Genomic DNA, 25,210 nt, shown 5'->3' with positions numbered 1-25,210 from the left:
ACACCGACCTGTGTCTCTGGTGCTTGGCTCAGACCATTCATTCTCCCCTGAAATCCCCGTGCTCCCAGTGCCCTGCTCCTCTGCAGCAAGGCACAGTGGCAGAGGGAGGATGCGGGGGCAGCAGAGGAGTGGGACACACAACATTTTGTGTGTGTGTTGTTGTTTGCAATTACCTTCTGATGAACAGCAAATCATCTGTCATTCTGAAGCTTTGTTCTTTTCCTGTGATGGAAATGCTCTTTTGACAGATACTAATTAGAAACACTGTGGTAAGTGCAGGTAAGATTTAAAATTTCTTTTTTTTTTCCTTCATAGAACTTACTGTTAGCAAAACCTTTTTTTTTCCTTTGGTTAGGAACTATTAAGTCACATTACTAGACTCTGCCCACGTTGCATATGTGAGAGTAAATTCTGCTGAAAGGGGATTTGTTGGAAGAAATTAAAGGGAGGATGTACACTGTTCTGAGTTACACTGGAAGCAAGCTATAAAGAAGCCTTGAATTATCACTCCAGGAAGAGGGAACTTAGTTTAGTTCCCTGGAGGACTAAGAGGAGGTGGGAGGATGCTCCTCTGCTGCATCCCTCACAAAATTCAGATTTTAAAGAATTTTTCTGAAGGGGTATTCTCAAAGGGGAAGTAACAACCTGTGTTCTGCCTAACTTTTCAGATGGTCTTTGAACCATGGAAACTTGTCCTGGCTGTACACTCTGATATACTGTGTTAAAACAGAAATAAAGAACCAAGAGAAGAAGAAATGCAACTTTTCCTTGGAAAGCATATACAAATTTTCCTCAGTGTTGCCATAATTAGGATTGTAGAAAACTGGGAATGGGGGGCAAAAGGGATGGCTGACCCTGCTGAGAAGAACTCAGTTTTTGAATTTGTAAACAAAACCGGAAAAAAAATCCTGCCGGCTTCCTGACAGGCAGGGTGTGCGGTTTTCAGCCAGAGGAGCTGATTCAGTTGGTCTGGCTTTTGCAAGGGAACAACGAGAGGAATAAATTGCTCTGAGAGGGTGTAAAGAACTTTCCTTTCCTCTAGAAAAAGTTGAGCAAACATGGAGCTCTGGGTTGCATGGTTGAAATTTGGTGAGGCGTGGAAAGGACACTGGTTTTCAGCAAGTATGATGTTTGTTCAGAGTGTTGTGAATTCAGGAGTAAGAGTTGCCACACTGTAAGACACCTCTCAGTCGAGCTGAGGTTTAAAGGAGCTGCAGGAAGCTTTATGAGCAGTGATCTTGGCAGTTCTCAATGCTGCTGCTTGCAGAGGATCTTCAAATACCCACAGCCACACCTTGATACCTTATATCTTGCCTTGTAGGATCTCTGTTGATATGCCCACTACAAGAACACTTTGTTAAGACCAATTAAATGTATAATATTTTTATAATACTTGTGTTTTAGAAAAATCAATATGACCGGTTTCCCTTTGAAATGACAAGATGCCTGTTGTGCTGACAGAGTAGAACGCATTAGGAAGTGATGCTTTGTATCCTCTCAAGAGTAATGTGCTCTTGTTTTCTCTTAATCAGCAGGATGTTCTCCTGTATGTCAGATGTCTTAGTTGTTTTTGTGATCTCTATCAGAGGAGAGTGAGGGGGGAAAATGTCAGAGGAACAGAACAGGTTTAAAAGCTTTATAGCAGAGAAAGCCTGCAGCCCTGCATTTCTGTTTAAGTAAAAGTGGTAATCACCACCTTAGGGTTGGACACTTCGTGTTTATGTTTTGCTTTAAACAATAAATAAAAGAACAACTTGCCCTTCAGAAGAACATAATTCATAGCCTGTTGAAATACTCTGGAGCATAGGGGATATAATTAACCCTTTTCCCTTTAGCGGGGTTGTGTTTCAGAAGCAAGATGTCTAACACATTATTTGCCAGTTCACTGAAGTAAGGATTTTTCAAGTTGATTGTCTGAAAATCAGACTTCTTCCTCCCTCCATTGCCTTCCCCTCCTTCCCTATTTTCTGAGCTGCAGTTTCCAAATTTGTAATAGGTCTAGTAGTAGTTGCCTTTAAAAAAAAAAAAAAACCACCAAAAACTTAAAAGTAGCCATTGAGAAGGAAAGCTTATTTCCCATCACTCTTGCTCAAGGCTATAGAGAATAGATCTTGGAAATTCAGGCACTTATCCAGGCTTTTCAGAGGATTTTTTAAGAGATGCTTTTGATGCAGTGAAGGAAGAGCAAAGACTTGAAAGGGCTGAAAGCACAACCAGGATTTGGCTCGGTGCATGAACAAAACCTCTTCCAGTGATCCTTGAATATTTTGCTTTACTGATCAGGTCTTGGGTAGCACAAATCAATTCTTAACTATTCCCTCAGATAGTTTTGGTATGATTCAGTGAAAACGGGCTGAAATAAGACAGAACCTGAAATGCTTCCAACTCTTTTTTTTCCCATCTTGACTCTCCTTGAAGTATGTGAATTAGTGTGAGAAAGTGTCTGTAGCTCCCACCGGGTCAAATGGAGGTTGAGATAAAAATACTCGTCTCTGTGTGTATCGTAATATTGATCATGGTGTGGTAAATAATTCCTTGGCAGCAGGATTGCCAAGTCTGATGTTTTACACTTCATTTGTAGGTTCTGGTGCAGTCTTGCTTCTGGCTCTGTGCTCAGACCTGCTTTTTGTTCTTTGATGGAGATCTGCTTCATTAGTTCCTTTTGACCAGCCTTTCCTTTCTGATAAACCATCATCCTTTGGATTGGTTTAGCTGCCTGGAGCTCCCAGGGTCTGTTAGTCACAGTATTCTCTTTTTGTTGTGACATTTTAATAAATTAACGGTCTCCATGATGACCCAGTCCTGTTTCTCCCCTCTCTGGCATGGGTGTGCACCAGTTCACACCAAAACAAAGATTGCTTCCCTGGCTCTTTCTTTGAATTTCTTTGTTTTTATCTGTTCCATTGTACACATCTTTTCACAGTGTTACCCAACAGAGGCGTTCCTGTCACTTAGGGTCCTCCTTCTTTGGGCACTCATGTTTTCCAAAGCGGACTAGGAAGTTTTCTGTTAAAGGCAGCGTGGCCCTTTCACAGATCGGGGGTGGCTCCGAGTTGAGGACTTTGTCTGTGTCCTAAATCGCTGGTTAACTGTGGAGGCAATGAGGAGACCTGGTTTCTGACTCTGAGGCTGAATGAAGCTGGCATGTGGTAAAGCAAAGCACTGTCGGCTCAGATGTGTTTTCTTAACATGGAACCAACTAGCCTTGCACAAATACCGTGGTTTTCTTTCACAACAGCGGCGCGGGGCCAGCCGAGCTGTCAGACGGGTGAGGCGAGGCCGAGGGCTGTCCATCACCTCTGCTCCCACACCAGCTCACCTACAAGCTGGCAGCTGGAAGGGAGGGTGTTCTTGTCCAAATCCCTTTTACCTGTGCTTTCCCCCCCTCCTTTTGCTTAGTTTTTCCTTCTCTGGCTGGGTGTAAAGCTGTGTGTTTGGCCGTGGATGTGGCGCCGTTACCCAGCGCGGTTGTGCCACCGAACGCCCGCCCCGGCAGCACAGCTTGTGTTGGCAGGAGCTGCCTGGCTGATGGGACTTCATGTTGTCTGGGCAGGCAAATCATAGCTACAGGCAGAAGAGTGCCTTTTTTGGGGTGGCTGTAGTGGCACAGTGGAGATTAGACTCTTCTTCTACCTCCCAGATTGGCAGCTGGTTTTGCTGTTGATGATGGTGGGGAAGGATGTGGGGTGCTATAATTAGTTGTGGGATTTCAGAGCTTGGAGAAACCTTCCTTGTGTCTGCAGAAAACAGTCTCACCAGAGCTTTTTTGAATGTAATCTAGGTCCGGAGAGAGGTTTGCTTTGATGCAGTCGTGTAGCCTAATTCTGGAGTCTTGTGAGCAGCTTCTGCCCATGTGTTAGTTTCCTTCTCATCAGATACTCAGAATTATTTTTTGGGGTGGTCCCTCTGTTTGAGGGATGGCAGCCATTGAGATCAGCTAATACTGTTTTGTCTGTATTGCAGAATGTAAAGTGTCTGAATTCTTATCACGATAAAAAGGTTTCTGAATGCAATGAAACTAAAGAATATGTCACTTAGGTTTATATATTTAGTAGTGTATTGCAGGGTTCATGTGGTTTCTCTTGCTTCCCTTTGTCTAGTTCCTCCTTTCATCTGTTGCAGTGGATAAAGTTCACTGTTTAATTTTTAATCAAAGTTCTCTAAGGAAAGATTTCTTACCATAGGTTAATTATAAATATATTTTCTATAATAATTTAAATATTAAATAGTGCACATTTGTTAGTACTTTACTGAAGAAACACACCTGCTCACAGGCTGAGGTTCCAGGTGTTCTAGTGCTAAACCACTTTTGACAGCAGTTGCTCACTCCACAGTTCCTCCAGGGAGGATATTTTTATTTTAATTCCATCAACCAGGTCATGGCAGTTAAGTTCTATTTCAGTTAAGAAAATTTGAGTCTGAAAACTTCAAGTGTGTTGTGTCCCCCTGCCTAAGATGAAAATTGCTTTTTGAGAGGGTGAGATATTTTGAAGTAGTGATCTTTCCAAAAATGGTGCATTTCAAGAATCAGTTCAGGTTAAACCTAGAAAAGCATGTTTAGATCCACTTTTTCTTGGTGAAAGCAACAGGCTAATTTTAATGATGACTTTAAAGTTGTGTGCCTGAGATAAATCTCCTTTTGTGTACATCTCTCTGTTAGATATCCACTATAAAAACAAAGCAAAACCTTCACTCAGTTGTTTTTCTCTCCTTGATGTTATCCGTCTTTCCTGCATCAAATTTCTTCTAAATTTTTACATTATCTTCTTCATCATCAGAACAAATAGTGAAATAGTACCAGGGAGCTGGGTACAGTCAGATTAAGTGTTTGTTCTTCATCTGTGCCTTCAGGTAGGAGAGGGGTGTGTATACAAGGTAAAGGATAAAAACAATGATGAAGAATTGAACTCTCCATCTTTATCTTGCCTTGATTTGCCTTCTGGAATAAATCTGTGCTGCTGCACATCCCAGTGAGGGGAGGTTCCTGCAGCTCGGAGTGCCTGGAGCAGCATCCAGGTTTGGTATTGCTGCTTGGTTTGCCCTAGTCCCATCTCCTGCAATTTCCTGCATCCTCTCCCCCCCAAAGTCTTGCAACACCCTTCTTGCAACACTCTTCCCCCCAGTTTTGGCTGAGCAGGGGGTGGAGTGGTAATCCCTGATGAGGAGCTGCTGAATGAAAGGTGCCATGGATTTATTTGTGTCACTCTGTTGGACCCACTGCTTTCTCACGGGGGAATTTGTTAGAAATGCATCAGGGTAACCTATTGCACCCCAGGCTCTCCAGAAGCACCTACCAGAGGGTGAATAGTAATTCTCCTGCTTGCTGTGCCTTTCCTGATAAAAGTGGATATGGTGACAGGCATTGCAGTTGCCAAGCAATAGAATTTCACAGAGCCTGGCTGGTTAAATACCCAAACTGTTCTGCTCACCAGCATTGCAGCATCGTGCATCACCCACAGTGCATCTAGGCAGTGTGTAAAACTGTGTATGAGGTTGGAAATCCAATGTCTTGGGCAGTATGTAAATGTAAAACAGACAGTATGGGCTGAAATGTCACCTTGGATGTAAGTGTGGGAAGCAGCTGAAGTAAGCCACTGTTGGCTCTTCTCTTTTTAACAAGTGATATATATTTAGATTATTTTATTTTTTATTTTTACTGTTTTACAGTAAGGTTCAATCGATTGCTGATGAGAACATCTGTATAGATATGTTGAAAATCCTATACTCAAGCTTTCCTTGTATTTTCAGAGAAATGAAACTCCTGGAATTCTAGTGGTTGACTGTGCCTAAAGAGCTCTGGTTTCCCATGCTCAGCCTTGTTTATCTGGCAGCTTCTCACCTGTGTGCATCAAGGATGTTTTGTTTGAGGAGGGACTCACCTAGAGTGGTATCACAGAGGTGTTTGGTTCTCTTTTTCCATGGTTATTGTGCTGTGATGCCTCGGAGACAATAAATACCGTGTGAACGCTGCCCTCATGGAACAAAGGACACTTCCCTTGCTGGGGCTGGGTTTGTGATACTAAAAGTAAGCCAGAAGCATCCAACTCACCAGAAAAGTGAGTTCACATAGGAACTCCTCTGGTATAGCTACTTTGGTTTGCTTTTGCCTTAAATTGTGTTCTGGTGCAAGTGTTTTTGGTTGATAAGGCCTGAACTGTGTTACCTTGTCTCTGGCGCCAGCCCACGTGTTTTACCTTGTATTTGGAGAGGAAGGTTCTTTTTTCAGTCTGGTTAGCTCATGGCTGGAAAGCCCCACAGCACCTGCATATATGTAATTTAATACCTTTAAAGCCCTTTTTGGGGATTGCAAGTTGGTCATATTTTAACTGCCTTGAGAAAGCAGGTTACAGCATGACCTATGTGATTTTTAAGCTGTGTAGCTGCCATGTGAAGGGAGGGGTGGGAGAGCTCTCTGTTCTGTTAATGAAGTTTGATAGCATTAACGTTTTCTTCCATTCAGTTAGATCATTATTTTTTTTTAGCACCATACTTTGTTGGAAATAAGGGACTAATGGAAGTCTTAGTTCAGTTTGTTAAAACACAAACATTGCTGTAGAAGGCCAGAGAATGTGGGATTTCTGTGTTTGATTGCTTAAGAGCTGGTTAGCACAGCATAGTAGGGCCCTGTGTTGCATATTGTTAAGAGTAATTGCATCAGACTTGTAATTTTTCTGTGGATCTATGACTCACTATTAAATCCTTTGCTGACCATTATGGATGCAATTGTATGTTATGATATTGTTTTGTCAGTTGGCTTCTAATGAAGCTGAATGATCTGGCCTGATTATCCAGCCATTTTTGGAAAATAATAATACTAAACAAATTCCCCAAAAGCTTTTAAAGAGTGACAGCTTTCCTGGATTACTGCAGGGTGGCAACCTGGCAGGCAACAAAGGGCATGGTAAAGTCTTCCTAAATGTGAGTTGCTGAGCCCAGCCACATGATGAATTTTCATTCTGGAAGAATTTGGCTGCTTATCCCAGCTACCTAAGTGTATATCCCATAGGTTTCTGTCAGCCAGTTGCTGAGTCACTTGGATGTGCAGACAACTGTTTTAAAAACAAATAAATAAAATCGTGCACACAACTATTTTTTTTTAAAGGTGGAAAGAACAGTCCCCAGGAGAGACAATTTTTGCTAAGCTCTATTGTCATCACAGATTGTGAAACATAAATTCAGTGTTATAAACAGCTTGTAATTTCAGTCTTCCATTTTTGCTTTAGCAGGCATTAGACTGAAGCTGCTGGCATTGGGTTTAAACATTATTAGCACCATTAAAAAAACGTTTTACGCTCATAGTTATTGATCATAATGTGCCACCTACTCACTTGTATGTTACATATTTTGTGTAGAATGGCACGTGCTCATTTTGTGATGCTTCCAGGGAAGTGATGGTGAGGGATGAGAAAAGGTGCAGAGGTTTGAAGTCTGTCTCCTGTGAGGAGGGGGCTTATCTTTAGGGGTTTAGGCATTACCTGCTTTCTTCTGCAGTTTTTGTTGTTGTTTGGCAATTTTCTCACAAACTCGACCAGGCTGTGACTCTGCAGTGTTGCAGGGAATGCTCCTGGAACTGCATTCAGGTGTTTCTAGCAGCTTTCCCTTGCCTGTAAATGCACAGGAGCAGCTCGCTGAGGGTTAGAGTGCTCAGCTCCAGCCACGGTAAGGTTCAAACAATGCCTTTCAGTGGTTCACACCTACAGGGCGTTAATGGGTGAGGAATTTGCTGCTGAGGTTCCTCTTCCAGTTAGCAGAGACCCTTACAGGCATTGCCCGTAACCTGGGCACTACAGTTCAGGGTTAAAAGTTTGCTGCTTCTTTTTGTGGCTTTGATAGCTGGGGGTTCTGGGCTGGATGTTATCCTGCCTCCATTCCTGCCCTGTGCACCCGTGGGGATGAGCAGCAATCCGTGCCAGTGAGGCACTGATGTGCTATTTCAGCAGCAGGAGGTAATGGATGTGGCTTCACAGGAGCCCCTGAGGGATGTGGTGTATCAGAGCAGCCTTGGGCAGAGAGGATTAATTTGGGGATGACTTGTCATGAGGATGCTTTCACGTGAGCTGGGCTAATTCTAGACCTCCTTGCTCTGGTGAGCTGTGTAGAGAAGGCATCAATCAGTGTTATTAAAGGGATACAGTTCATTTTGTTGGCTCCATTTTTGCTAAGCTGCTGTTCCTGTTGATACTCAAAGTAAAATGTTGGCAGAGAGATGAGGGACAAAAACGTGATTTATTCTGAAATTTTATTTGTGTAAACTTATGGGGAAGTTGGAGGAAGTTCATGGAAAGCGACAATGCCAGAGATATCTTTAGCCAATGAGAGCTGAAAATTGCAAGAGCAAAAAGGCAGAGACAGTTGGAGTTTGTGATGTGGGTTGTTGCCCTTTTGTGTGTTATTTTTGTGAATGTTTTGTTCTGGTCAGTGTGGTAACACAGTGGCCCTTGGATTTGGAATATATAGTTAGTAGAGTGGCAGAAGAGAAGATTAAAGTAGGATGTGTGTATTTTTCTAAGGGCTGTGGGAGACAAGGAAAATGTGTGTGGAGAAGGGGAATCTAGTTGCCTTTTAAAGTATTTGCACAAATTTGATTGGCCTCTTGTGACACCACTTTTTCCTTCCAAATCTGGGTGAAAATAATTCTGTAAAAGGTTGATATGAGTGATGAGTAGTATGAGGTAAATTAATGATAATAGATTATGTTTCTCAGAAATTACAAGCTACATTGCAATATAATCTCCAGTCCCCTGAGTGTTTTGGAGATCATAGTGGTCTGGCTTTGTCCTCCAAAGCTTAACTTGTAATTAAATGGAAAAAAACCCCAAGCCCTCCTTCTTGGCCTTAGATATATTATGAAGAATGTTCTCAGGACTTATATTCAAATGGAAACAGTGGGGTTTTGTTTGGGTTTGAGTATTCCCTTTCATGTTTTGAAAGCCAGAGATGGCAGCGTTGTGGTACTGCTGGAAATACAGAAGCTGAAATTCAATTATTGTCTTGCTTAGCAAAATCTAAAATGATTGACGTTTTCTGGGTCGTGGGGTGCCTTTTATCTATCCCCTCCCCACCTTGAGAGATGTAGCTTCATAAAATCTTGGTAAATGTAAAGAGGTTTATGTAGCATATTCAGTGAAGAGAAATAGTTCAGTGGGTAGGGAAGCAGCTTGAATCGTGATGTAGATTTAGTTCCCTCCTTGTTACTGGTTCTGACATCCCAAGAGGTAACACAGAAGCTGGCTTCCCTGGGAAGAGATCTAGTGATTGATGTGACACATACAGGATAGGTGAGCTTAGAGAGTACAGAAATTTTGTGGGAGGTTGTGTAAGTACATTAAAGACACTAAAATATATATCTCATTCATAGTGTCACTACGGAGGCAAAACCAAGAGCTCAGTGGGTGGTGGAATCCTGTGTTAATGTAAAGTGTCATAAGCAATCTCTCCAACCACTGATTTCTGTGAACTCCACATTTAATTTCATCTTTGCAGAGTATGCAATTAAAGAATCCTGAGACTTCAGTAGTAATTTTTTTTTTCCTTACGTCTGCAAATGGTGCAACTGTACTGAAACTTTTCATGGGCTCGAAGGGAAATTGTGGTTGCTAAGCTGTTCCTTCTCAGACTTTCTAGCTTTGCCTTCCATGTCATTGAAACTACAGGAACAAAGAGGGCTTAGACCCAGGCCGTGGGGTGCAGTGACTCTTTGGTCAGTGATGACTGAGTAACACCTAAAAGGGTTTTTTTAGGGCTATATGATAGTCCTGATGGCTTCCTTAAAAGATGCATAATTTGTAGGAATAAGAATGAAGAGATATATTAAGGTCTCAAGTTATGCTTTCCCCTATTTCTAGAGTGTATGGGCATCACATTTTCAGACCATTCCTTCTGTTTTCAGTCATGTCCTTCTGCTTCTCTTCTAAGCAATGACAGTCATACAGGATAGAGGCTTCTTATAAACCTGATGAGTGGCTTTATCCTGAGTTCAGTTCCTTCTTCCTAACATCATTCAATCTTTTAGTGTCTTCAAGGAATTGTTTCAGAGCCCTAAGTTTTTTTCCAGTGTGCCAGACAAGCCCTCCATTGAGTTGATCCAGTAGATAGTAAACATGTCAATATGAAGCCTGTGGTACATTATGCAGATCTAAATCCACTCAGTGCAATAAACATGTTTTGTTGTTGTTAGAGAGGGATGGGAACTCTGGAGATGCTTGCCTGAAAAGGGATGTGCTGCCTGCTGGGAATCTGGGATGAGTGAGGGCAGCTGGACCACAGCCACGTTCAGTAGCTGTTTTGGACTCTGTCTTTATAAGGACCTGCCATAGATTAAAACTAAAAAACACATGATGAAAAGGAAGTGGCTCTGTTGGGAATAAATAACAACACTGTTCAGAAGATGTGCTGATCTCCCAGAAAGACCCACAGCTCTGAGCTGACATTACTGAGGGGTGATGTGGTCAGGCCTCTTTCATTAGAGCAGTTTGGGAGAGAGCAATGTTCTGCACTCAGTAACATCAGCTCTCTGCTGACCAGAGAGCAGCAGTAGCTGTCTGGGAAAGCCAACCTCTTCTTGGAGTGGAGTGTGCTCAGAAAAGCCATTATTGGCAAAGTGAGCTGTGGTGGTGTGAGCAAGCTACTCTCTAAAAGTAGAACCAGCCACAATTGTGTTCTTGTATTAAGCCTTGTAGTTCTTTCTTTGTGTGGGAATTCATCCAGCACTGATGGTAACACACTGTGCTTGTTACCAGCTGTGCAGAATTTCAGGGTAGATGAGAAGTTGAGCAACCTCATGCCCTCCCTTAAAAAAGGACCCTTTGGAACCTTGTGGATCACAGACTTGGCCCTCAGAATGGGTGTTACAACCCCTGGACAGGAAAGCAATATGGTATTAAAACAATTTCTGCACCTTTAGTGCTTGTTTTCAGCAACCAGTGTCAAGGGATGCTCTTTGTAAAATGGAAACACTGAAGGTGTGCTTGTTTAAGATGAACTTTGCATCTCTACTGTGAAGTAAAAAAGCCAGTTTTCAGAGAAGCGAAGTCAGAAGGGGGAAAACAAAGGGAAATCAGAAATTAGAATAAAGGTGAGTGTGAGCTGATATGGAGGTTGCTGGTGAGATGCTCATGGCAGGCTGTCCATCCTCATTCTCGTTTCAGAGATGTAAAGGACTGCTCAGGCTGAACAAGTCTCTGTTGCTAGGGAAAGCCTGACCCAGCTTGGGTAGACTTGTGTTGAAAAGGCCTTAGGATTGTGAAAAGGATGTGCTGGATTGACTCAGAGCTGCCTTGGTGCTGCTTTGTCTGAGACCTTTTGGTGTTGAGTAGTGGTGGTTGCTCCATCTTTAACTTCTGGCTGGTTGAGAGGATATTGGGACTGTGCAGTGCAGTGCAGCCTTCTAGTATCATCCAAAAAAGTAAAGGGTCAAAGGCAAGGTTTCAGATGTCGAGGAGTGTGGCTTTTTCAAGAGAAACATACGTAGCTGTGTTTCTTTAGAACTTCTAAATGGAGCAATACAAAACTTGTAGCTACACCATGATGAAATTGCTTCTTGTAGGAGATGAATCCTTCTCTTATTAAAGCCAGTGAGTGTGTGAGCTGTCAGTGCTGCCCACGAACACCTTGGTATTGATAATGAATTAGCTGTGATGAATTTATATCCAGCTGGATATAGCCAGCAGAAGTTGCAGTGTCAGGTGAATGTGGAGCAGAAAGGCCTCTGCTGCTTTGTCTGTGCTAGCATGAGATTTTACAGAAGGAAGGGAAGAGTTCCTTCCAAACACTGGAGAGCAACAGCCAAGTCCTTTCAGCAGTCACCAGTGACCTGAAGTAACTGGTGGGTATAGGAAAAGAGTGAAGAGCTGCTGTGTGGAGTAAATGACTGTTTGTAAATAGATGGTGATGAGATAGCAGGTGTTTCTCAAGGTGACAAGGCAGCTCTGCATGTCAAAATGGTTTTAATGATCCAAGGGAGCTTTGGCAAATCATAGTTAAGGTCGGGAGGAATCTGCTGGATCACCACAGTCTGTGACACAGCTTGTTTGGAGCCTGCCCAGCCTGTCCTCAGCAGTGGTGCTGTGTGTGTGTGTGTGTGTTCACAGCCCCAGCTCTGCTCCCAGCCAGGGCACCACTTACACAGAGCCTTGCCAGGAGGCCCTGCCAGATCAAGGAGCATTAATTACTCTTGTCGTATGAACCTGTTACGTGCAATCACTTTTCCTGGTAGTTCATTGACCCCATCTCAGTTACATGAGCAGGCTTGGATCTGTCCTCTGACTAGGAATGGGCTGCAGATCGTCTGGATGACTGGGGTGTGGAGTGGGTATTTCAATTGCCTTTGCAAGTTTATATGCCCTGCAGTTTGCCCATGGGATACTCCCAGAAAAAAAGAGCACAGCAGGGCTTCTTGTTGGACACCAGGCAGAGCTCAGGACTTCTGGACTAAGGAGCTGTTTCCAGGGAGGCATTTGTGTTTGCCTGGGTACAGACTACATTGCTTCTCTTCAGTATTTCACCGTATTGGGGAGTTATCTTTTAAGCAAATAAATACACTTGTCTTTAAAGAGCAAATTTCTGACTCTGAATTAGGTACTTGGTTTAGGCCGAGTCTGATAAATGACAGGCAGCTTAAGGAAAGGCTTGGAAATCTGTAGGCAGCTGAGTGAAAACAGCATGAATCTGACTATTGGTAATTATCCTGGGTGTTTATAATCTACCCAGAACTAGCGGGGCTGGGTCATAAACAGCTGTTGCGTTTTTATGTTCTGCTAGGGAGCAAAATAAATACATTATAGTTAATTTCCAGTTCTGAATTGAATGTAAAACAAAGGCAAGTTATCCTAGTCATATTAAAAAAGTTCTCTAAACTGGAATATCCAAAACTGTTAAATGGAGTATAAATGCTCTAAAGAGCATTTTCTGTGCACTTCATTGTGTCTGACAGACCAGTTTATATTGTGAGTCCATATACGCTTTCTCTCAAATGGCATCCAAAGAAAACACAGCACAGCCAGATGGAAATTGGAGTTGACTTTGAGCTCTGATTAATTTGTTTTTCATATAATCCTTTTCAAGGCAGAGAGAAAAACGTGAGAAAAAGATGATGTATTGTGGTATAATTAACTCTGGTGAACAATGTGAACTTAAAAGAAATTTCTTTTAAAAAATATCTAGTTTAATGGGAACTGATTTTTCCAAGTGTCAGGATGGCCCACGATGCTTGTCCTATTTCACATTTGTGTCTCTGCAGTTCTCATTATATGTGTAAAGTTCTGCAAAACATTACTCACTAGATGAACTAATAAGTTCTTAAATCAGCAATGTCAACAGCCACTCATCTGTGATCAATTCCTAATGTGGGACCCCACTGGACTTCATCCTTTTCCATACTTGAGGGGATGATGTTTCACAACTGAGGCAAGAGAGTGCTATGCTTTTGCCATAAGGCTCTAGAAATTTCATTGATTTATAAAAGCATTAAATATCTAAAATTAAGTAACTTTTGAGCTGAAACAAACATAAAGCTAAAAGCAATATGACTTTGAAAGGCCAGCCTCAAACAGAGACATGAACAGATATATAATGCTTTAGTTAACGGTTGCTGCCATTTCTCTTACAAATTGTTCTTTAGGGTATTGTAACTCAGCTGTTTTTAAACCCATCACTCTGGAACCTTGCCTGCAAAATGTCAGCACAAGTGCAAATTTTATTTCTTTAACAAAATAAAGGGCTTGGAGCAGTTAGGCTTTCTAAACTTTTATGGCAGGAAAATAAATTCTGCTACTTTTGCTTTGCCATAGCAGGAGCCGTACTGTTCACCTTGGCCTGCCAGCAGGCAGGGATGGAAGCCAGAAGGGTTTAATGGGGGACACTGTGTGTGTTTTAACTTGTCTTTTCAAACCAAGAGAAGCCCACTGTCAGAGTGTAAATAGCCTTTGGGCAGAGGGCACAGTCCCTAGGGTGGATGGAGGGTTCATGGCTTTAGAAGATGATTTCTGAAGCTGAAAGCAAGACATGGTTACCAGCTCATTAAAGGAATTTAATGAAGCTTGAAGTTGTTTTTCCTAGAGGTTCAGGGGAGAACCCCTCACTTGTTCTGCACTAAGCAGTGCATCTCTTATCAGTTTTATACCTTGGAGTTCTTTCATGTTCTCCCTCTTCTGTCTGGCTTCTAAAGCTGAGTGGTGCCGACCCATTCAGCCTTTTTAATGTTTTCCTGAAGTTTGAGCCTTGACACAGATTCCAGCAGTAGAGCCCAATTATTCTGAAATCAGTGTGTACAAAAATGGGAATTTCCTGTCTTGGTGCTCATGGGGACCAAGCGTTCCTGGTGGCACATTAGTCTTGGTGTTTATAATTTTTTTTTAAAGTCTAAGGAATGAACTTTCTTGCACATAGCTACTTGAGTGCAGCAAGTCACATTTAATAGCCTTTGCTTTCAGCTTGAATCTTTACAGAAGGAAGATTAGGTAATAGTTTGTGTAGAAACATCTGTTTCCTAACAAAGATCTCGCCCTATTTTATTTTTTTATGCTGTCCCTCTAACCAGAAAGTCCTTTAGTCTTTAAAAGACTTAGAAGTCTTTAAGTCCTTGTTGGGTATTAGAGTTGCTGTGGTTTTAGCATGCTCATGCTCTGGATCCTTTGTTAGCTTAAGTTATTAGCCTTAGATAAGTGTTGTGGGATGGAAGGACTGCTTTCTATTGTCAGCGCAATTTCTGAATCTCTGGACAATTTGTCTGGGTTAGAATTTAAGTTTTTTGGCTCCAGTGCTTGTTTAGACCTTTCCCTTGTCTGAGGAAAAGATGTTTTTAAAATAATTAAGCCTAGCATGCATTAAAAGAGAACCTTTCCACAAAATTGAATTGCTTGGTGTTTATTTGAGTTTTGGGTTGCTTAAATAAATAGCCATTTTGCTTTGTTTGCTTACAAGCAACTTAGTATCTCTAATGGGCAATCTTTTTTCCGTGTTTTCCAAAGAAGACCAGCTCTGAGGGCTTTGAAGAACAATGGCTCTCTACACTGTGTAGTTCTTTGTTTTACCTCCAAGTGGATTGTATGTGTCTAAATATTACATTGTTAACACACATGTCTTCCAGTCCCTTTAATGTTGTTATTGTGATGTGTCTCTAATATGGAAAAAGTTAATACATAGATTTATTAGGGAGTAATCCTTTTGGTCATTGTTTTCTTGAGAGTTCATAGAGTTCAATCTGCTGTTTTCAAGGAAAGATTCTTCACTGTGATGCTCCATGTTCTTGTAAATAAATTTATCCTGTGTTTCTTAGAACTCAAGAGACTTTTTTATGTCTTGGTGCCAAAATTAGTGAAACTTGGTTTACTGGAACATGCAAACAGGAATTCAGTGCTGTAAGTCCAAGCACTTTGTTTTCTTCCCAGTCACAGAGCAGGAAGTGCTGACCAGCTTTCTGTGGATTTAGTGTTGTTGCTGACCTACTGCAAGACGAGTATTCCAAGAATTAGGGCTTGTTTGGTGTGTGACCCTGGAAAGAAAGAGTGATTTGAGGCCAAAGTTGTAATTTTCTGGGAAATGCCCTCGTTGTGTGCATGTGTCTTAAGTGGGGTGGGGAGTGAATGAGTAACATAATCACCAATTGATCACTTTCTGTTTTACCTGCCTGTTTTGAAGGGAAGTGGCTCAAACCCTGCTCTGGACACACATTCATGATCTAGTTTGAAGGAGGGTGTGCAAATGCATTTGGTTTATCTTTGTATTCCTCAGTGCAATGCAGCTCTTGTCATCAGCAGAAATAAATCAGCATTTCTCTGTGTGCTGCAGAGTATAGGGAGAGCTGCCATCCCTGTGCTGCTCCCAGTGCTTGGCGTGCTAGGTGAAATGAAATGAAGGTTCCATGTAGGCGTAAATCAAGCAACTCATTTTCAACCTAATTACAAGTTAGAAATCTTATGGCCATCAGAAAATCCTTCTTGCATTCCAGTTTCTAAAGGTTTAGGAACGCCTTATTTACTAACTTTTCTTCCTCCTGTTGCGTTTCAGTTTGCGGGCCAAACGTCGACATTCGCAATGACATCCACGAGCTGAAGCGCCTGGAGAACTGCACGGTGATCGAGGGCTTCCTGCAGATCCTGCTCATCTCCAAAGCCGAGGATTACCGCAACTTCCGCTTCCCCAAGCTCACGGTCATCACTGACTACTTGCTGCTGTTCCGTGTGGCGGGCTTGGAAAGCCTCAGTGATCTCTTCCCCAACCTCACAGTCATCCGTGGCAGGAACCTCTTCTACAACTATGCCTTGGTCATCTTTGAAATGACGAATCTGAAAGAGATCGGGCTCCACAACCTGAGGAACATCACCCGCGGCGCCATCCGCATCGAGAAGAACTCTGACCTGTGTTACCTCTCCACAGTGGACTGGTCTCTCATCCTAGATGCAGTGTCCAATAACTACATCGTTGGGAATAAACCTCCAAAGGAATGTGGGGACTTGTGTCCGGGAACAATGGAAGAGAAGCCGTTGTGTGAGAAGACATCTATTAACAATGAGTACAACTACCGCTGCTGGACCACCAACCACTGCCAGAAAAGTAAGATTTAAGGAGATATCCTGTTTTTGTTACCTCTTTTGAAGTAGATGTTTCGTTTTGTGGTTTTATTTTAAGCTCTTACTGAAACTTTTATTCTAGTCTGTATAGTTTGCAGGAGTTTCCCAGTTGCCACATAAATAGATTCTTCCCCAATCAGTAAAGGTTTGTCTCACTTAAATTAAAAATAAAAAGAGAAAACAACAAATCCACAACTGTAAAACAAACTCCAGCAAACTCCCTGAGTTACTTCCTCATGGAGAAGGTGGAAAGTGTAAGTATGGAACCAATGCCGTTGTAGCAGAGCTGGAAGCAGCTTTACCTGCCTTGAGGACTTTGGCAGGAGGTGGCCACCGAGTGCCATCTCCTGCTGGAGTGACATTGCGTCTGTGCCAGAGCTGTTGCAGTGCGTGCTGAAGCTGTTAACTGGACTTTGTTTTTTGCTTCTCTTGGCATGCACCTCCAGACATTCCTGTAATGGTAAATCCTGTACCTAAGGACTTGTTTACTGACATTAGTTTTCACAGTACAGTCTGTAGAGTCTAAGAGTCCATGAATATCTTGACTCCCAGTGCAGTTACTCTTGCCTGTTTTGTTCTTATCTGGCAGGTTTATGTCTTTCTGATAGCAAGTATTAGCAAAAACAAAACCTGATCTCTTCTCGCTTTTTAAAAATAGAGTAAACAAACTCATAGTTTACTCAGGTAACATGATTACATGGCAGGCTTTTTGAGTTCATCCTGTAACTTTACGAAAGCTGAGCCCTGCAGTATCAGTAGGGCTTAATTACAAAGTCGTCACTGGGAGGAACAGTTCCTAAATTCCACATGCAGTCTTGACCAAAGCGGCCATAATGGTAGGAAACACCACAGTGTGAGAGAAATCAGGGCTATATTCTGGTTACCTTCATCTGGGGATGTTGTGTTTTTCTGAAGTGGCTTGTCAGTTGCTTGTGGAGTCCTCCTGTTCAATTAGAACTGCAATTAAAGCAGCTCATGGGGCAGTTTCAGTCAACACATGCCAAAAATACCTCTGCAAAAAGGCATTTGGAGTATGTGCTTTTATCAATACTTACAGGAAATAAAGTTCGTTATTTTAAACAAAGCAAAGAAACCCCCTCAGCCTGTTTCTGGGAGACTTTGTGCTTTGCCCAGGGTGAGGGGAGTGTTTCTGTGAGTCCTGCAGGTCAAATTTATGTCTTCATTAACAGAGTGTAACTCTGTTGCCTACAGAGGGTGACCAAGGTGACTCCTGTGCAACCTCCTTGCCCTCGGTGGTTTGAATGGATGTAACGAGAGTGTATTTAATGAGATATAACGACTTGCTTGCTTTCTGTTGAGTGCTTTGTCTATTTGGAGTAGACAAAAGTAACATGCAAAAAAACTTTTTTTGGCATCTGCGTGACTGTTAAAATAATTTGGATCCCAAATACACATGAGAAGAAACTTGTTTAAATAAAATGAGGTCATGGTTAGACTGTGATAGCAGGACTTTGAAGGCAGGGGTGTAGGTAATGGGGTTTTTTTCCATATATGCTTTCATCTCCTTTCATGGGAGATTGTGAAGAAGAAAGCAAGTATTGGAAAAGAGCCTTGAAAGGCTTGTTAAGAGCATTACAGTGTGGAAAAACAATTTGGTTTAGAGTATCTTAGGATGTACAGCATATAAAGAAATTATCAAGTTTTAATCAATAAGCAGAGTGAGAAATTTGGGCCTCTTCTAATCTGTTTGTTATGATAAACCACAGATTTGAAGGAAGATGACTTTAAATTTGTAGGCCATTCATGTAAAAAGAAAGCAACCCCTAAGTACTCCTGCTCTGAAGAAAAACAAGGGAGGTATAAAAGTGCAGTTGTTCCAAAGGAAGCTTTTTGTCTTCCCTGCTAGATTGCTCGAGCACTTTGGCAATGAACTCCTGATCAGGAGAGAACTCTTGCAGTGCAGAATCACACAAGACATGAAAAAGCACAGAAAGAAGGACTTTTCAGTTACTGAGTGCTTCAGTTGGCGTTTTCCTACCGGTCGAGATACGACACCTATGTTATTTTCCAGGGAATATTTTTCTAGTGCAGTATCTAATTTAACCCTGACATTCTCCTTGTGCGTCACAGTAATGTCAAGCTGAAAATGCTCTCTATCATTCAGGGTTCCTTTGTGCCTTTTTATTTTTCTTTGCTCTGGCTCTGTGGAGGAGTGTGTATTAAATCTCTCGTGTCCTTGTTTAGGTTTTACGCTGAAAGATCTGAAGTTGGTGGGTAAATGTTGTGTGGGAACACTTGGTACTTTAAGTAGCCTGGCTTCTGTTTAGTTTTGCCGTTGAGTGGAAGTTGTTTTTTTCCTTCTTTTTCTTGCCCACAAACAAAGGAAGAAGCTTGTGTTTCCTTCAATATAACTTGTGCGGGAACAATGCTGAGGGAGGAGGGAGGGAAGGATATGCTGTGTCTGACTTAGAATAATCCATGGACACTACTATAAAAGAGCAAGCTACAAAGAAACTGTAACTTCTAAATTTTTCTGGGTATTTTTAAGGTTCAGTGTAAAGCGTCAGCAGCTCTCCTGCCAGTTTGGTTGCCCTGGTTTCTGTGTAGTGTACATTCCTTTACCTTCGAGTGCCCCAAGGCAGCAGCAGTACTAGTTTGCTCTCTTTGGAGCTGCAGCATGTTGTGTTGGGCTTGGCAGGCTCTCTCCTCTCCGACTTGCACCTACTTTTATGTTGGTGTGTTAAATGCCAGCTGTGCCTCACTGGGGTTGCAAGGCCACATAGAAGAATCCCTGAAGATAAAAGGAGAGTACTGAAGTTGTTTGTTTGCATCAGTGCTTTGGGGCACAGGTAGAGATGGAAAAGATAAAAACTGAGTGTCCAGACATACAAATGAGACTATGGCCTTTTATGTTTTTTTTTTTTTTTTTTTCTGGCAGTTGTGACTGCTGGAAAGGTTTATGGGAGCTGCCTGCATCTCACTCAGCAACTGATGTGAGAACCAGAAAAACTGTTCCTGCTGTACCCCTTGCAAGACTTTGTCTGATGACACACTAGCTCTGCCAGTCCAGTGGTCTGCTGTACAGAAAACTTTGGTTGTTTTCTGTATTCCTCTTGCTGATGATTAACTTTTGAGGTCTGCTGCCTTAGTCACTAGGCCTTTCCAAGCCTGCAGAAACCAAATGAAAATTACACCCTTGAAAGCCTGCCTGGAAGTTCAGGATCCCTTGTCTACCATAACCTTTGTGTTCTTTTTCAAGCAAGTCCAGCTAAAGCTTCCTAAGACACTTCTGCTATTGCTTGGGTGTAAGAAATGAACTGGGCAAACGATTTGGAAAATAATAGCAAAACTAGCAGCGATCTGTGTATAGGACCTATGGTGCCTTGTTGGGTTTGTCCCCCATCTTAATTATTTGTCTTCTTTCCCCAGTTAAGCTGGAGGTGCTCAGTGTCAAATGCTTGCTGAAACTTTGCCTACTCAGAAAAGACAATTGGTCTGGTTCTGGGGGAGACAGGCTGTTACCTCTGTGAGGAAAGGGTGTTGGCATCAGCTGCTGCTTCTGTGTGTCAGGATGAGAACAAATTCAACCCCCTGTGAGAGCAAATTAGAGCTCCCGTATTTCCCAAAGGGGGTGGAATAGCCATGCTTCCCATAAAAACAGTGACAGGGAGTATCTGAAGTGTGTGTGGGAGCTTTAAGATTAGAGTTTAGGCATTAAAAAAAGCGTGTGTAAGCTGGCATTGTAGAGAGGACATGGATGAGGGCTGTAAGCATTTACTTGGTTCAGGAGATGAATTTGACATGAAACAATAGCTCATGTAGACCTCGCTGCACAATACAACAGGAGAAAACTTTGAGCTTCTGAATGTGTGAAACTGAGGACCATGGAAAAGGCATGTGAGGATTTGGAGGCCGATGAAGCAGATGGCAGCTAAGCACAAAATGTTTTTAATGAAAATGTATCCTTATTCATTTTTGAATTAGTTTGACAATGGCCCGAGAAGATACAGTGTATGAGGAGCAGGAGGGAGAGAATGACAGTGAGTGGGAAGAGTGGTCCATATGTGCCTTCTACTAAAATGTTTAAACATATGGAGACAGTAACATGATGTATTCTCACAAATATTCGGAATCTGCTCCTGTTTGTTTACACGGAGCTCAGAAGATAATGCAGTTGAGTGGTGTCGTTTGACATGGCTCCATTGACTTGTGCAGTGCTTACAGTGTGCACCAGCTGGGAATCTGCTCCCTGTTGATTCAGCAGAGTAGTGCTGAAAAACATGTGCTGCACTTTTTTTCCTCCCTCCTTTCTCTCCTTGTCTTCCCCTCTCTGAGTAGTATTCACTGTGTTCCTCTGTCCTTTAGAAATAGTGAACATACGTGAACTGTGTAGGCAGCAAGAGAGGGGAAGAAGTTGGGAGCCAGAGATGATTAATCAAATTATTCTTATTTTTCTTAAAATTATGTTTGCATGCTTTTTTTTTTCCTGTTTGCTGTGGCTTTTTTTTTTTCCCTTAAACACTGAAATATAGTAGATATTGTGTATGTCAGCAGAGGACAACATGCTTTTAAGTTTTACTCTGAGCAAGCAAATTAGATGTGGTATGGTGCTAAGTGCTGGTCTATGTAACACTAATCCTACCTTTGTTGGTTTAAAAAAAATTAGGTGTCATATAAACCTGACCATATTTTGAATGGACAGGTTGTTTGTTGGTTGTATTTGGTTGGTATGCAAACTCTCCAGCAAATAAACATCTTCTGAAAGGAATAAACAGACAAAAAAGATAATAATTGTAAAAAGCACAGTTGGTGTCACCGGGTTAGAAAAATCTGGAGTACGTTAAAAAAAATTTGTTAGTGTTTTCCTTCTGAATGAAGTTTTTTGCTGTCTTTTGCTCCCCTCCTGAGAAGTTTGCTCTCCAGCCAGAGGTTTCCCAGAATTTTTATTATGGCTGTGAGAGCATATTTAATTAGTAAGCTGGAATGGCCGCAGAGCAGTTTAGGCCAATCTGCAGTTAATTACTGTAGCAGTGGTTTATATTCTGAGAAAAGGGCTAAAATTAAACAAATGTATACTTGCCATTTTTCTTTGTTCTGTTATAAAATGGCATAACCTGGCAAGAATCTTGCAGCCTGCACTAGCCACCTAAAACTGTGTGATAATGTTAAGTACTCGTCGTGGCTTCCTAGTTTCTTTTGGCACAAGGATTTGTAGAGGACTGTTTGTTTTGAGAGGTCTTTAAATGTGGGAGTTTCATTTTCCAGTATGAAAAGATGATGCAGTGAGCTCAGTCCAGCGCTTTGCTACGTGTTCCAAAAAAAAAGAAAAAAGAGAAAGTAACTAACTTTTTTAAAATACTTTGAAGAGATTTAGAACTTTCCCCCACATTTTGGAATAAAGAATGAAAAAAGCTTGAACTTTTTGGAAATATGGTGTGTCTTTTCTACCCATATTTACACACACACACACACATTGAACTTCTGAAGACATCACATTTCACACTCTTCAACTTGCTTTATTTTTGTCAGTCCAGAGGTGTGTTTATGGTCACCAGGTGATGTGCAGCTGCATTTAAGTGGCCATCCATGCTACTGGAGAAATTTATTTTTCTTTGTGTTGTTTGAGATGATGGGAATAGGTAATCCATGTGCTGTAGAATGAGACAGTAAATGAGGCCATATTTCTGTGTCACTACAATTCATTTTGGTGGTGGGGTGATTAAATGGATGTGCACAGTTCCTCTGAGTAGTACAAACTGTTTTACAACGAGACCATTCTAATGGATTTACTTGAATTGTCTTGTGCCAGGAAACTGTTTCACTGTCAGAAAAAAGCCCCGTAGAAGTGCACTTGGGAGGTCACTTATAGGAAATGGTAATTCCTTGGTTTTCTGGGTTGCGTGTGTTCATTCCTCAGTTGAGTTTCTCGGATGCTGCGTGGTAAAGGCTGGGGAAGGAAACAATGCCAGTTCTTCCTTTCAGGAGGATACAAAAGCACCACCAGGTTGCACAATGTGTGCCTGACAACCTTCTAATGGGGAGTGCCTGAAAAGAGGTCCTGGTCTAACCTCAGGTTCTGTGGAAGCTCATGGAGAAGGGAATGACTGTGCAGCCCAAGGGGCCTGAGGCTGTGGAGCAGAGGGGGAGAGGGACGTGATGGCTGTGATCACATTCAGCGAGGATTTCTGAGATGGTGTTTATTTATTTGGAACTTAAAATAAGAAGAATAAAAGGAAGGGCTTTAAAACTTCAGTGGCATCCTAAATTCACTTTTAGAGGTGCTGTGTGTCACTGTTGTGACAGTGATGTTTCAGAAATTTAATAATCTGGTGCTAGCTAGGGTTGGAAACTGAATGCCTTTGGTTTTACTTGCAGCACTTTGCTGTTCTTAATGGTTTGTTTTCATCCTGGAGCAGACTGAGAGTGATGCCCTGTTTAGAGAACTTTTTGGTTTACTTTCCTGTGCAGCAGTGCCACGTTAAATCTATGCAATTAAATACAAATCTAAACTTGAAGCAAATCTTTCATTAACGTGCTTAAAGTGGATTTCCAGGCCCCATTGATATATATTAGACAAATGTTTGTTAATAGAATAGACAATTGTATTGGATAGCTAATTAGATGTAATGTAAGGCTTTAATTTTATGATGCATTTGCAAAACAACTGGGAGCTGGGAACAGCTAGCAGTGTTATAGGGAAAATGTCAGGGAAATGTCAAGTGTAAAACTAAAAGAAAGCTGTGTTTTTGCTGTGCTCTTGCAGATGTCACAGGAACAAGGCAAACTCAGCCTGGCTTAGCATTTTCTGCAGTTCTCTGTGGCTCTTCTCCATGCAGTGAGTCCAGCTTGGAGAGGGTTGTGAGTTTTCCTAGGGATTTCAGTTTTGGCAGGTAATGCTTGTGTAGATGTCAGACAAGGGGTGAACTTGAGCTGCAGTCTTCTTATCTTGGTGGGAGGCCCTCAAGTGATCTGTCCTCCACCTGGCCAGTTGTCCCATTTTCATGGAATGTATGGAAATACATCTTTTGTGATGGCTGATCTGCAATTAAATTTGAAATGGACTGAAGGAAAGGGAAACTTGGGCTCAATCCTGGATAGGAATCACGTTCTCTAAAAATTTTGCATAGGAGGAGTCATTTTCCTGTTTTTCCTTCCCAAACACACATGAATGTAGGAATTAATTGTCCATAAGCATTTTCATAAATTGTTTTTATGTGGCCAACGAGTTTTTTTCAGTGTTTAACAGTCCTGAAGAAGCCTTTGTTTAGCCTTTTTCCCCACTAATAGTGGGATTTCCTTCTCCAGTCTGTCTATGAGAATTAACTTCTAATAAAAAGATGCTGGGATAATGATATGTTAATAGAGATTGTTGAATTGCCTTTTTCTTCTGAGGTGAACTCAGCCTGGTTCAGTTGTCGACTGTCTCTTCCTCCCCCTCCTTTAGAGCGTTGGGAATGGAATGTGCATGTGCTATCAGGCGAGCGCTAAAAATGATTTAGCAACAAGTTTGCCCACCATCAAATGGGGAGAGTCTGAGGTGCCCCAGAGCCTGGCTTTTTAAAGCTGGAAACCATGTGCCATTCTCTCCATATTTTTTTGTTTACTGTTTCTTGCTGGGCAAAGTGAACATGTAGTTACCTGCCCAAAGCACAGTTCTGTATGCCCGGGCTAATTATTAAATGTATTTGTGTAGCCCTTGACAGTGTAGGCGAGAATGAGTTCAGCACATGACTCTTGGGAAAGGCTGGTGTTTTTTTTGGAATTTGGTTGCAGAGAAGGATTTGAGGGGCAACTCAAAAGTTCTCAGTTGTTGCTAGTTAAAGTTCAACTTATGCTCTGAGGTGGATCAAACTTCTACTTTGTACACCAAGTGTGACCCTCCTGATGTGCTTTTTCCTGGTTGCAGCATATTGGGTTTATAGGCACTTGACTGTTCCCCCTTAATGCACACTGCTCCATGGCTCTCCAGGCTCATCTTCCCCATTAATGGCTTCTCTAACTTTTCAATCAATTATGGGGTCAGTTTGTCTTAATTTGTTTTTTTTAATTATTTTTTCCAGTTGATGTGTGAGGGATATAGATGGATGATTAAAGGTTATGGTTTTGGGAAATGATGCCATTTAGGAAGCATGTTTGAAGTGTTGGGCGCGCAGAGAAAGTCTTTTATATCAACGCAGGCCTTGGGAGGAGGAGATGTTTTTCTATGTATAGAAACTTCCCGTATAGGATAGCAAGGGAAGGTTGCAGGGGGGTTGCCTGTCTCTTTAAGTGGGTTTATAATTGGCTAGGAATTTTTGTCAGCTTAGTCACTGCAGCATTCAGCGGATGAGGGAAAAAAACCACAGGCCCCAACCGTTAGGGCCGTGGATAGGCTCTGTCATCCCAAAGGAATGCATGTGAACAAAACACTTTGTGCGGTGCAACCGTTGGCCTAAACAGTATTGCATTCTTAAAGCAGGCTCTGAGTCACATGGAGCAGATGGATTGTTTCACTAAAATGGAAGTTATGTATCACTGAATGCTCCCATCGAGCTTTCAAGTGTGGTTCCAATAGGTCAGGGTGATGAAGGGGTGTAAAGGAAAAAAAAAAAATTAAAATTCAGCTCCTTCTTGTGTGGTTGAAATAGTTTCTGTGGTGTTGAAAAGGTAAGAAAAGTGTTTCACTTTGTTAATTACTGGGC

General features: G+C 41.9%; 1 protein-coding gene across 2 annotated transcripts in view; it reads left to right on the top strand.

The window, feature by feature from the left end:
* The window catches only part of IGF1R (insulin like growth factor 1 receptor), a 168,925-nt gene that overhangs the window by 13,495 nt on the left and 130,220 nt on the right, over positions 1-25,210 (top strand). For both annotated transcript variants that reach the window (XM_064721727.1, XM_064721726.1), the window contains exon 2: positions 16,006-16,551. In XM_064721727.1, coding sequence (XP_064577797.1) covers positions 16,006-16,551 — 546 coding nt within the window. The remainder of the gene's footprint in view (positions 1-16,005; positions 16,552-25,210) is intronic.

This window comes from Zonotrichia leucophrys, chromosome 10 (genome assembly GCF_028769735.1).
Source record: "Zonotrichia leucophrys gambelii isolate GWCS_2022_RI chromosome 10, RI_Zleu_2.0, whole genome shotgun sequence".
NCBI lineage: Eukaryota > Metazoa > Chordata > Aves > Passeriformes > Passerellidae > Zonotrichia > Zonotrichia leucophrys.
This window is presented reverse-complemented; position numbering and strand designations above follow the sequence as displayed.